The sequence below is a fragment of the Cynara cardunculus genome, unplaced genomic scaffold, assembly GCF_001531365.2.
Source record: "Cynara cardunculus var. scolymus isolate 2C unplaced genomic scaffold, CcrdV1 Un_Scaffold_1471, whole genome shotgun sequence".
Classification (NCBI taxonomy): Eukaryota; Viridiplantae; Streptophyta; class Magnoliopsida; order Asterales; family Asteraceae; genus Cynara; species Cynara cardunculus.
In genome coordinates this window covers 16489-30991 of record NW_020200775.1, presented here as the reverse complement: position 1 = coordinate 30991, position 14503 = coordinate 16489, and the positions used below count along the sequence as shown (strand labels likewise).

Sequence of the window (14503 nt, the reverse complement as noted above, 5' to 3'; positions counted from 1 at the left end):
TTACACCGCCATTACATCTCTCTCGCGGTTACACCGCCATTACATCTCTCTCGCGGTTACACCGCCATTTCATCTCTCGCGGTTACGCCGCCATTTCATCTCTCTCACGGTTACGCCGCCATTACATCTCTCTCTCGCGGTTACGCCGCCATTTCATCTCTCTCTCGCGGTTACGCCGCCATTTCATCTCTCTCTCGCGGTTACGCCGCCATTTCATCTCTCTCTCGCGGTTACACCGCCATTTCATTTCTCTCGCGGTTACACCGCCATTTCATCTCTCGCGGTTACACCGCCATTTCATCTCAAAAACATTTCAAAAACTTTCTATCTCTTTATCCGGATAACAAGTCCGGTCAACCTTAACACTTGAAATTGGGTTAACATCTTTGTCCGGATTACAAATCCGGACGATACTTCACTTACAAAGTTAACCGGTTTAAATTAAAYCRGACAATACATGGTTAAAYCTTTAACCGGTTTAAAACAATCCGGTCACTACACCACTTAAATCTTTTGAACGGTTTAAATGATATCCGGTCACCTCTTGGCCGGTTTAATTGATATCCGGTCAATACATGAGCAGTTTATTACCCGGATATCAATCCGGACACCACTTAAACGGTTTAAACAAAAACCCACATAATATGAAAAAGAATTCATAATAACCAGTTCCAAATGTTATTAAATTGTATATAAACAATTTATATTCAAAGCTCTAATACACTCACCTTTTAGAAATCGAGTATCAAAGCTTTTGACTCCTCTTCTTTAGCAATCCTTCTGATTCTTCAGAGAAAAAACCTTCTAAATATAGTATGTGTGTATTCTTTTCTTCCCCAAAATTTCTATTTATACCTAATAAAAAGGAGAGGTGGTGGGCGGCTCAACCAGCCGACCTCCCCCCCTTTTATTTAAAACAAAAATTTTAAATTAACACTTATATATATATATTACACACATACATACATACATACCCGTACATATATATATATATATAAACTTGAAATAACAACCAGAATATTACAAAACCCTAGTCTACACCAGGAAAAGGAAGTAGGACAAGGAAGGACAGGCCCTACAATCTGAGCAGTGCCACAAGTCTCAACCGATTCCAACTCCTGAATCTCAAGGTATGCGCCCTAGTGAGCCTACTAATGTTGATAATATAGATCTTCCTATTGCTATAAGAAAGGGAGTTCGGACTTGTACTTCACATTCAATAAAAAAAATTTGAATCTTACAAGGGACTATCACCCAGTTATCGTGCCTTTGTGTCAAGATTGGATGAAACTCAGGTTCCACCACTATTCACGAAGCCTTACAAAACCCTGCATGGAAGGAGGCAACATTTGAAGAAATCAAGGCCTTGGAGAAGAACCAAACATGGGAGATTACATACTTTCCATCAAGAAAGAGGACGGTAGGCTGCAAATAGATCTTCCCAGTAAATTACAAATTTGACGGAACAATTGGGAGATACAAGGCATGATTGGTAGCCAATCATATGGGATAGACTACCAAGAAACATTTGCACCAGTTGCCAAGCTCAAAGTCTTGCTATCTATCGCTGCAAACCAAGATTGGCCATTGCACCAACTCGATGTAAAAAAACGCTTTCCTCAATGGCGATCTTGAAGAAGTTTTATGGACATTCCACCCGAATTCAACTCACAGGAAAATCAAGGCAAGGCATGCAAACTCAAAAAGTCACTCTATGGCCTAAAGCAGTCCCCACGGGCTTGGTTCGATAGGTTCTCTAAAGCTCTCAAAAGAATGAGATACACTGAATGCCAAGCGGACCACACGCTCTTCATTAAGCACACCTCTGATTGGAAGGTAACTGGCCTTATTGTCTATGTTGATGATATAGTCCTAACCAACAACGATCACATAGAAGTTGGCCATCTCAAAACCCTACTATTAAAGAAATTTGAGATTAAAGATCTTGGAAATTTGAAGTATTTCCTTGGAATGGAAGTTGTTAGATCAAGAAAAGGAATCTTTCTCTCAAAGGAAGTATGTCCTTGATCTCCTGAAAGAAACAGACATGCTTGGATGTAAACCACCTGGCAAGCCAATGGATCCATACAACAAGGTAGGATCCATAAAACAAGGTAGGATCCAAGCAAGACAACATTCCAGTAGACAAAGGAAGGCACCAAAGGCTAGTCGGAAAACTAATTTACCTTTACACACAAGACCTGATATAGGGTTCCGGTACGTGTTGTGAGTCGGTTTATGAATAATCCCACAGATGAACACATGGAGGCGGCATATGGAATTCTGAGGTATCTCAAAGGGACACTTGGAAAAAAAATTGTTTTTATCAAAGGTTCAAAAAGAGGTATAAAGATATTCACTATTGCAGACAAGGGCGGGTCTCTCACTGATTAGAGGTCTACTTCAGGCTATTGTACTTTTTTATGGAGCAATCTTTGTAACATGGAGAACTAAGAAGCAATCAGTTGTTGCAAGAAGTAGTGCAAAAGCCGAATACAGAGCAATGGCACACAGAATATGTGAAGGGATGTAGCTTAAGAGACTTCTTGATGAACTCAAAGTTGAAACTTCAGAGTCAATCAAACTCTCATGTGACGAGGCAGCTATAAGAATTGCAAAGAATCCAGTCCACCATGATCGGACAAAGCACATTGAGATTGATCGACATTTCATAAGCGAGAAAATTGAGGAATTGCAGATATCCTTACTAAAGCTCCCAAAGACCGGCTTTTGAAAATCTATGCTCCAAGCTGGGAATGATCAACATATATTCCACAGCTTGAGGGGGTGTAGAAATATTCATATCCTTAGAGATGCTCAATATCCTTAAAGATACTTGATATCATTGTAAAATAGGAATTGGAGATTATGGGTAATATCTCCTTGCAATTAGCTATTGTGAATATCTTAGGAATCTTTTCCTTTTCTTCTCATATTCTTTATGTATATATAGCCTTTGTACCTCCCTCTTTTGAGACAAGTGAAATAAAAAAAGAATTCCATAGTATCAAAAACATTCATGCAAACATATGGCAAGAGAATAATACAAAAGAATATCTTAGAGTGCATGAATTGGATGTGTGCTTAAGCAAAACCAACCTCAAATATGATTCTGATGCAGTGATATCTGAGTCCAGGTTAAATATATGTTCAGGGACGGGGGGTATAAGTCCTGTCCATGTAAGCAATTTCCTCAAGAGCCTGCCACGGGGTCCAGCTGATGACAAAATTCCTTCATAACGAGCTACTGCCCTCTGTGCAGCAAGCCATATGGGAAGGTCTTTATCTGAGAGTTGATCAGCTCCTAACATATCATCAGGCAAAGGTTTATCAAGCATGAATGATTTATTGAAAAGAGGAGCCTCCTTGAACCAATGTTTGATCCTTTTCAACCAAACCTCCACATCTTGTCCACGGATGCTGCTTTCTAATGCCTATGACGAGAAAATATGTTATATGCCAAAGAATGCCATGAAAGAAAATCATACATGCTAATCAAGTAATCAATCTCCTCGTCTACTAGGAAAAATATCAAGTTCTCTCTTCTTAATTAGGAACTCAAATAATCTCATGATTGTTAAATTGACCTACTCTTCATTCACAGCATTTCAACTTCACTGGAAAAACAAGAATCAATTTATTCCGAGTGAGGGGCACATCAATGCCTTAAGCATAGAGGATTTGTTGATCAAGTATTTTTCATAATCAGGATTTTACACATTTAGTACTATTTCTTAATCTCATATAATCAATCATTCCAAGTCACAAGCCGGAAAAATAAGGATAGGTATCTTCAGACCATCAGCCCCTTTGGTGCAGCTTAAAAAGGTTACTTCTCAGCACATGAAGTTCTTCTTTGCAAGAGTAGTCAACATTGCATGTAATATAAATGTTGATGATTCTTTGCATTAGTACTTTTAGGTTCTCATTATTTAATTAATAATTAATTAAATACTAAAAGATAAGAGTTAATGAACTATTTAATATTTAATTGAACATTAAAAAATATCAATTAAAAACATGAGTGTATAATGGTCATTTTCATTTGGCTAGCACTTAATATAAAACATTTAGTAAAAAATTTCAATCAGCACTTACTTGAATCAAACCTCTTATCTTATTCAGACATCTTACTCAGGTCAGCACTTACTCAAATGTTTTGGTAAACAACCCCGAAACTTTTATCACGATGTCAAATTAACCCTAAGTGTGAAAAGTTGAGTTTATATGATATTCATGCTCCAACGTGAGAAAGACAGTTAGAATTACAATGCTATTTATGTCATGTTACAACTCTTATGTCGATAGGTTTGCTTTCGGGTATCTCCCATTGGCTCAGGACCAGCATTGTTCTCGGCTAGATTAATGATAGATTCATAACTTTAGAGCAACTTGTCATCTCGTTGGTCAACCGTGAGTTGGTTGATCATTTGTTTCTTTAGGTAGACTTTTTGATCGTTGTTCATTGATTCCTTTCTTCTATGGGGAAATACTTGGAATGAGCCAGACCTTCATGCTTTAATTCATCTAGATATGCTTGATATTTGGATGCCCTAAAAACTCTTAGATACATGATTTCATGTGTTTGTTTGCAGGATTCTGACGAAATCTGAAGGAATTGGAATGATCAATTCCTTGTCCAAATTCCATTCAAGCGTTTGGTTTACCTATGGAATATAATTGAGTTCCACATATTCCACCATTCATGGATTTGGTCATTCAATCACAATTGAGAAGGAATTCAATTCCATTTCATCTCATTTTCTCAAAAAGACAAAATTATCCCCATCTTCATTGCTTGATTACCCAGACCCATATGACCTCCATATGAACCACCGTTGACTACCACCGATCTAAACCACCGCCGACCACCACCTATCTGAACCACCGCCAACTACCACCGTTTTGAACCACAGCTGACCACCACCGCTATAAAAGGGGTATTTCGGTCATCTACTTTTTAGTCCTTCCAATCCTAAAGCTACATTCTACCAACCAAACACCAAACACCAAATGCGCATATTCTAAATCATTTAACAGATTCCATTCCAATTCATTGCAACCAAACGTGCGGTCATATTGCATTCGAATTCCTTCAAAGTTAAATTCTTTTAACAGATTCCATTCCTTCAAAAAAACATTTTGCGAACCAAATGCCCCATAGGTTCATCCTTCTTGCTCTTGGTCATGCTCTATAGTTTGTTCCTTGGGTTGCTTCTAGTTCAAAGGGACTTGCACGCTCCAGTTCTCACTTGAATCTAAAAGGGAATGAGCTTACTCAAGTTGTTGTGTCCGATTTTTGTTTTTGTGGTTTTTTGTTATCTTTGGAATGATTGCCAACTATGATCAAACTTAAGGAGGAATTGGTGGGTTAAATTATGTATTAAGTTCAACAAAATTATAGGTTTACCTCCATCTTATTTTAGGATTCTCGTCTCACCTCATGGGGCCCATCATGTATTGTATATTCATATCATTTTGAGTATTAACATAATACATCTTTATCATTGGTAAACCCTAATTGTTTCCACAAACTAGATAGACTCGTATGTGAATGTTGAAGTAAATAATAAAGTGGAGGCCAACTTCTTTTTCCCTTGATAGCAAGTGAATATATCTCTTTATGGCACCCCAATTAGATTTGTTAGACACATTATACTTGTCTCTTTTTACGCCCAGAAACGCTACACACATAAAAACACAAAAAGAAGATTGCCCAAAATTTCCAATATTTTAACGATAAGCCATTACCTCAGCAAACCACATCCCGACTTTCCCTAATGGTTTAGAGATACTGAAGAAGAGTGCTTGCAGAAGTTTGGACTGCAAGTAATCTAGTTTTTCAACTATTAGTAGACCCTTCTGCCTCTCTGTTGCATATCCCCTCCTGTAAGATGAAAGGTCAGTATATATTGGTGAACAGAGACCTGCAATATATTCTCCAAAGAATAAACCTGAAACCAAGTTAGATGTACTGACAAGGGACTTTTATGATGAATACATTGAAAGTAAAAAAAGGTAAAGTCATCAAGACATAAAAATTTATACAAAACAATTGTCTATAAATCTTTACACTTGATAGAAATGACATGAAAAGTAAATATACCAACGTGAATTCAAAAGTTTAATTTGCTAGAACTAATGGACAGATATCGACATGACTATTAGTTTTGGAATTCAATCTACCGGAGATGGGCCAATGAATAAAAGATGTATAACATTGAAAGAACAATAGAAATATAAATACATATAAATCTTATACCTCTAAAGAAATGATGTGAATCTTATATTACCTTAAGTTTCTTAAAATTTCAGGACTTGTCTTTTGAACTTGAACATACTTCAATAACCTCTGATGACCAATATAGAAGTAGTTATATGTTTACTTTGGTGACTACTCTCGCAAGTTTCAAGTGATCATCAAGTAAAAGATATAAAAAAACAAAACTATATGTGTGATAATGCTCTTGTAGAAGGTCTATGAAGGCATCTAAACCATTGGTTCACGTTAGATAGCCTAGCAGTTGTCCCCAAAGTTGTTAAAGGCTCAAGGTGCACTTAGACGCAAAGGATCCCCAGGCCTAGGCGCGAGGAGTAGGCATGAGGCGCTGGCCTCATGAATGCAAGTCACATCATATCAATATATATATATATATATATATACACACACAAAGAGTTACAACTCAAATATGCAGCAAGTAAGCCTCCAACGCAACAACCAGGTGGAAAAGTTTTTTAAGGTCTTGGTATTTGTAGAGGAGGAGGCTTGAAGTTCTAAGGACCGAGTGTATAATATTAGGGTTGGACTTTAATCATCTACTTAATAACTCTTTTTAAAAGTCTAGGAGATGAAAAGATGAGAAAACATATTTAATATTAGGGTTTGACTAGATATTTAGCAACACTTTATAAGGCGTGCCTAGGCCCACAAGGCACCTCAGAGGAGCAACGCCTTAGTGAGCCTCGTGAATATGACTAGCCTCAACTTTAAAAAATCCCAAGACCTTGAGCCTTATGAGTCTTAGAGCAGGCGCTTTCAACAAATATAGTTGCCTATTGCCGGTTGCTTAAAGTTCATCTTGTTTGATAGTAACTCACCTCATACTCGCAACAAGGCCCATATAGAAATTGTAAAAAGGCTACATAATTGTAATGGCCCGATTTAGGGGTATATGTTTTTAACAATAATAAAAAACTAAGTTCGCACTAAACGAATATTACTAATTATTAGTTCTATCAAGTCATAACAATGATATGATATATATCCTCATGAGTTAAGATGATGTGCATTAATACGGACATATATGCAAAAGCAATTGGGGTGATGATATAGCATCAAAGGAATAGAAATGGATTAAGTGTGGGTGTGTGGTATACATATATATCTTTACTATATTATAAAGCATTTGTTAAATACTCCAGTTCGTTCACACGTTAATTTCATATTTTTATTTTTTTTATGAGAAGTTGCATTAATTTCCCATTCTTGGTTTACAACAAAATTTTGCATCCTACTGCAACACACATGTACACAACTAGTACATATATACGTGTGTGTATATAAATATATATTGTTGGATCATAGATCGTTCTCGGTCTATATAGGAACAATAATCAATTTTAGCTCAAACGGTTTGTAGTGGAACCTTACCCTCTATCCATTCAACACGCACAATTTCTTTTTGGTCAATGCATCCTGCAATTTGCATTTGGATTCTGCTTGTTCAGATAATTCTATAACCTAGTTGATACTTCAAGCAGATTTTACGTGGATGGAAAGAACAAAAACAGACTCATGAAGGTTTAATTATTCAATCACTTCCAATTGGAATGTTCCAGGTTCGTTTAAACAATGAAGATGTACTTCTCGGTTATGTTTTAGGAGCTAGATTTGGACCATCTCCCCAATATCCGTGGAATCTCCTTCCTCTCCTCAAGTTGCGACACATGGAACCCAGGCGGTATAGGAAGTTGTAGTTTATAGGCAACCGCACGACTCTGTTGCACAATCTGGAACGGGCCGTAGAAACGGGCAACTAATTTCTGAAATGGGTGTTGGGCAATAGGCTTCTGGCGATATGATTGACATTTGGATATACCTCGTCCGCGACTTCAAAAGTGAAGGCCTTGCAAGACTTGTCTGCCATGTCTTTCATCTTCTGTTAAGCGTTTAATTGGTGAGCCCACAATTCTAATAGTTGATCCCCGAGGATCGGTACACCAATACCCCCTTGTTGAAAAGGCGGGCAGTTCACAGTCTTTAAAAGCCCCGAAGGAAGTGCACTTGGTGGCTGAATGATACACTATGTTACACCAAAATTCAGCCCAAACTAGTAAGAACTCTAAGGCTTTGTTTTTATAAATAGAATAGCCTATTATTATTCGGTAAGAGGTTTTTTCTCCTTTTTCAAACCCTCTTATCACTTACCTTCCTCTGATAGAATCAGAGGTAAACCCACTTCTTATTTACCTCTTATTTTGTTCTCCAAAACTAGAACGAAGATAAATCGCATTGAACGAATCCTATAAATTGCAAAAAGAATCACGATCCTCAATTTCATCTAACAAGACGGAAAGGTGCTTCATCTCGAATCGATTTCCATCTACTATCTTACTATCAAATACAAATATCCCAAGCAAAACAATGGAACCTGCCAAACTTTGTAGAGATGATACCGAAACAGAAGGATGAAATCAAATTACTAGAGAAACTAAACATGTTACTGATACCGCAAAACCAAATTGCAAATCTTGCCGAAATGAAGAACCAATGGTGGCAAGAGATAGAGGTTCGACTGACGACAGTGGCGGCGAAAAAACCTCGCTGGAATAGTGCTCTACGTGCCGTTGCCATGGTCGGAAGGCGGTGGCTGTTGACGATGTGTGAGGATCACTTGCTGGTCAGACAACTCACTAGGTACGCCGACGAGCCTCGTCTGAAACTCCCAATGTTGGTTGTGAGACCGTAGTGGCCGAACGATAATCAGACGGCAGCCCAAATTTCAAAACCCTAGTTTCAGTTTTTTTTCTTTTAAAAAGCTCTAATACCATGAAATTAATATCAATTGTATTTCACTTGATTCAATTTACATATACTTATACATGGTCTGAGTAAATGATTCTGTTTCTTTTTCTTGTTGATTCCATAACACTTACAAAATGATTGCAATTAACTGATTCAAACTACAACACTTCAATACTTCATCATTCGAGAAGCTGACAGCTCTCCTACACAATAAAACACAAAAATCTAGATGTTTCTAACAAAACTCCTGCATCCCTATTTGTATATGCACTCCACCGACTAACCCCCCATCAACAATGAGTTGGTTGCTCTGTTGGTTCATTGTGTATACATCTTAATTTAGGCTTGGTTGCTTCTGCTGCTTGTGGTTCATCTAGATTTACTTGGCCACTAGGTTTGGCCTGTGCATTGGTTTCGTTTAGTTTTACTTCTCATGATTTTTGCATGGAGACTTCTCTGGTTGTCTCTGCTTAGATACTTAATTTAATAGCATTTGTTTTATTTTTGCTATCTTTCTTCACGTTTTTATCATGTTTCCATGTTGCTAGATCGGTAGCTGTTATGCAAAGATTTTTTGGTTGTTCTAGAGTCCAGAGTGATTTAATAAAAAAACGAATAAGTTTGTTGGAGTTTTGAAGAACAGTTTTTCATTTTGATGCTATACTTTCCTTTTTGTTTGGCAAGTTGGGCATTTGCATGCTCCGATTTCATCAGGAGTGCCAGAAAGGCAGACATCACATTAGATATAGTTTTAGTGTCCTTGTCTAGTTGACAAATGTAAAATGACCAAAAAAGAAACGTTAGAAAATTACTTAATTCTAGCATTATATAATATAATTAATACAAAAAGGACATATTCAAACTTATTTCATCATATTAAAATAAGTAGTAACAGAAATAGATTTGTTCAATATCAAATTTGCAACACAATAACAAATTTTACCCATCTCAAGGCATGATCCTCACATATTAGGCATGTAATGCACTTTCTAAATCATTAATAGTGTAACCAAATACGAATTTGAGACAATGTCTCATTAAATGATGATTTTGAATAACCATTACACATGATATGAATAAGAGAAAAGTTTGTCAACCTTAGTTTTTTTTTAATAAATAATAAATAGTTTACTAAATCATTTATTGAAGTTATATTGTCTACGAAACACAAGAAATATAATTTTAATCTTTATACAACTTGCAAAAACATGCTTAGAATTGTTGTATATGATTTTTAGCTATGATAATAACTATAACAATATAAAAATAATTTATAATAATTCAAAAGAAGTAATAATTAATATTCATTAATAATAATCAAAAGATGAGTAATAGTAATTAGTAATTAAATATCTAATACTAATATTAACAAATTAATAATTAAATACTAATTAATAAGACCAATTAATTACTAAATACTAATTAAATAAACTAGCTTATGTCCAACCAAACAAGACTTTTTGAATAATCTCAAAAAATAAGCTTAGCTTATGGTTGCCAAACATGGCCTAAACGTAATATGATCACTTAATAATTTTCCAAAATGACAGTACGATATACCAAAAATACCACATTCCTCTTTCAACAAACAATCTACTAAAATACCTATTTATACGTTAATAAATTAGTTTTGGTTTATAAGTTTGTTTAATCTAGACAAATAGAAGCAAGTCGACGAGCAATGACACGAAATGCACGTCGTGGTGGAAAAATATGGGTCCATATGTTTCCAGATAAACCAGTTACAGTAAGATCCACAGAAACACATATGGGTTCATGTAAAGGCTCTCCCGAATATTGGGTAGTTGTTAAACCAGGTCGAATCCTTTATGGAATGGGTGGAGTAACAGAAAATATAGCTATTTCTTGTTTAATTGAACATTTCATAATTGGAATATAAATTCTTAAATCAAAAAATTAAAAATCCTATTGGGATTTTCTATCTTTATTTTTTTAATTATAACTTTATTCTTTAATAATAGAAAAATACAAAAGAAGAACTAATTCCCTTCACCTCCAACCCTTTGTATCTCATGAAGAGGTGAGACGAGGAGGGTTTTTTGGTTTACCGGAGCCAAAGATGACGAGAGCAGAGGCGAGGCGACGAGAGTGATTAGGTCAAATTGGAGTCGATTAACAAAGAAAGGGAGGAATTCGGTTTGCATTGATAGATTGGATTAAGAGGTTGATTTTTCGTATCAAACACTTCCACATCTGAGCATTAGTTTCCTTTGGCACCAACACACCTTTTACCTATATATCTAATTTGTTACTCAAGATATAGGCAACCCTACTATATTGACTGAAAATTAAGATAACAAAATGCATAATAAAATCAGAACATTCACCTGAAAATTATAGCCTTCGACTCTGATGTTTTCTTCCAATCAACATAAACTGGGAGAGTGAGTAGATAATCAGTATTCAATGCCGATGTCAACATCAAGTCAGCAGCTGACAGCTCTTCAAATTGAGCATTGTAAAGTAGTTGCATAAAAGCATGCTGGAAACGGGTGTCAACTGGAACTCTACATGCAAACTTGGAATCAGTCAAGGTAATTAAATGATATCATCCAAACATTAACCGAAACTAGACAATTCTCCATCCAAAAAAGGAAGTTGCAGTTTCTCTGTCCCAAAGAAAGAGTCATATTTCAGTATTAACGTTATGATGGATCTGATGATCCTAATTACCCTTCTTTCTATAAATATCAGATAAACGGCCATTTTTATATCTGTTCAATCATGTCTAAAAGAATTGTTTGTGATTTTCTTCTAGATTTCAAGCTGGAGTCCCTTCTTATACCAACTGAATACATCTAACAGAAATAGATCATTAACTATGCAGAATTTGTTGGCTAAAAGGTAAAGCCATCGACAGAATCATAGAATATAATAGAAACAACTAAGATCATGTAGAGTTATTGAAAATGTATATTAATATTTATGTTTCAGCAGCTAAGTACGTGCTCCCAACGATTAAAACGAAATAACTAGTCTCAAATGACTTGTAAAGTCAAACAAACTAAATTTCAACTTCAAAACTAAGATCATCTCAAAACATTGTTCAGCAACTTCAGAACTCAGAAGTATTGAACTTCAAAAATCTTAACCTAAACCTAAAAGAGCTCGACACTTGGCAAAAAACGAGTTCACAATTCAAACTGAATACTAAATAGCCCAACTAAAGTAAAAAATCAAGCACAAAAAAACCGCTATTTTGCACCGCTATTCTCCGGATGACTGCAAACTGCTATATCACCGCTGTTTCACCGCTATAAAGTATCACCTAATTCCTTATTCCTAACTCTTGAACAAGATTAAAACCCCAGGTTCGATATGGGTTTTACTTGGATTCGAGACCATACAGAAGAACAACGTCCTACTTCACTCTTCTACAACACAAGATCCACCCCACCTTTCCCAAAAGAAGACACGAGACAGATCACCTACTGTATGGAAATGCGCACGATCAAAGCATCCTCCAATGATAGCTTGTCACTAATCAGTATACAAAAGACTACTTGCTGGAGACACTTTCAAATATCTCAAGTGTGTAACACAGCATTGCAGAGGATGAAGACTGAAGAGATCTACTGCTCTCATGTGAAACAAGATCTCATGTGTAACTTCCAAAGTAACTTTATGTATCTTATTGAATCATCAAGAAGTTTATCATCATCTAGATAAAGGTTCATATTCCAAATCACCTGCAACCCAACTCTAGCATCACAAGGTAGTATCAAACAAATATTTGATTTGGGAAAACCTAAGGCCCCACAGACAAGAACCCAGTACTCAAAATCTTTGATCTGAGATTCCATCTGAATGAATAAGAATAATTGAAAAACTGCAGTCTCCTCCGACTCAACCCCTATAATCCAATATTATCAACACACAATACCAATATGGTTTGCCTTGCATGTTTAAGTTGAAAGAAATGATATAGTCTTAAGAACCATAAACAAATATCTCCAGTCCCAAAGCCAATCATGAAATCCACACTTCAAAAGCATGCTCCAGAGCACACATAGTGACCTCCTTAGACAACATACATCAGAAGTCTTCTCCAAAATGGGAGCAAAAAGAGTAACCAAAACCAAATATATCCTACTCATAGGAGAACCTGGGAAGGGTGGGAAGGGTGATTTGTACGCAGATCTGACCCTTACTCCAAAGAGAAGACAAGTTGTAGAGCCATTGCTTCCATTAAACCCTCAATTTGTGCAAAAGTGTGAGCAAAAAGGAAATAAGAACTAGAGCTAGTTAAAGGTAAGCAACAAAAAATAGACACACAAAGAAATATAAAGAATGTAAGGCACAATGAAGCATGAAAAACACACATCCATGATCCATCCAACTATCGTGAAACTTTGAAAACCTATAAGTTAGCTCCCTAATCCTCCCCTACCCCACCGTAAGCCTCTGATTCCCTTCTATCCATCCACACTAGCTACAGTCCCCTATACCTACCTCATATGAAGAGAGTATAGCATAATATATATCATACGTGATGGTCCTTTAACAACACTAAACAAATCAGTATAGTTGTTCACAGACACAATGAACCTGGAAATTTCTACAGAATTTATCTTCGTATTTTTTGTTGAATATCCCAAAAGGTCTGAGAAATCGATGACTGAATCCTTCCCATCAGGCATTGAGTTTCCTTCAGAACTACCATCATCGCGACTTGTAGTCTTGTGACGAGCAGAATGAGTAAGATCATAATCGGCACGCATTTCCTCTAAAATGCTTTTATGTTCGGCATGTAAAATAGAGTCCAGGCACCTGAAATTGAAGATAAACAGTCACTGATGCTCCGGTGGAGAATTTAATTGATATTTTAATTTCATATCGCCTGTACTTAACGACAGGTATAAGAATTGACAATCATAGCGATCACAGCACCAAAAACTAGGATTAAACCAAAAGGATCCAGAATCAACTTACGATGACATCAAAAGAAAATCATCTTTCTCTTTTCTTGAATCAAACATCAAGACAATGGCATCCAAGAGCTCTGATTTCGAGATCGCGATGTACTTAGGTCTTGGCACATGAACCCCACCTCCACCATACCTATTATTTGTGGAATAAACCTTTTCTCCTCTATTTGAAAGACAACAGAAAGTGGTAGAAACGGAGCAAATCGAATTGCTGGATTTTGTAGATGATGATAGAGGGTGGAAGGTGGCGGTGGGTATTTGCCACGAGAGATGCATTCTCGTGGGCACCGGAAATGGAAGAAAAACCGTTGAACTGGAAGGAGATAAGAAGAATCTGGAGGTTTTTCGGTTTTGGATTAATTATAAATATTGTCCCTAAATTATTATAGAAATAACATGCTTAGTCCATTAATATCAGAAGTGACCAGTTTCACGCTAAAAAAAGTCATTCTTGAAAATTAGTTCTTTTTAGGGAAAAGTTCAAAAAAACCCAATGGACTTTACTGTTTGGAACGATTAAACCCTTGGA

At 36.3% G+C, this 14503-nt stretch overlaps 1 protein-coding gene across 2 annotated transcripts in view; it reads right to left on the bottom strand.

Annotated features, from left to right (window-relative positions):
* The window catches only part of LOC112502465, a 61723-nt gene extending 47443 nt beyond the window's left edge, over positions 1 to 14280 (bottom strand). For both annotated transcript variants that reach the window (XM_025106374.1, XM_025106375.1), the window contains exons 1-5: positions 13979 to 14280; positions 13595 to 13816; positions 11374 to 11553; positions 5752 to 5887; positions 3100 to 3434 (exon numbers count right to left, since the gene is read on the bottom strand). In XM_025106374.1, the coding sequence (XP_024962142.1) occupies positions 3100 to 3434; positions 5752 to 5887; positions 11374 to 11553; positions 13595 to 13816; positions 13979 to 14250 (1145 nt within the window). In that variant the 5' untranslated portion in view covers positions 14251 to 14280. The remainder of the gene's footprint in view (positions 1 to 3099; positions 3435 to 5751; positions 5888 to 11373; positions 11554 to 13594; positions 13817 to 13978) is intronic.
* Between the last annotated feature and the right edge of the window lie 223 nt (positions 14281 to 14503).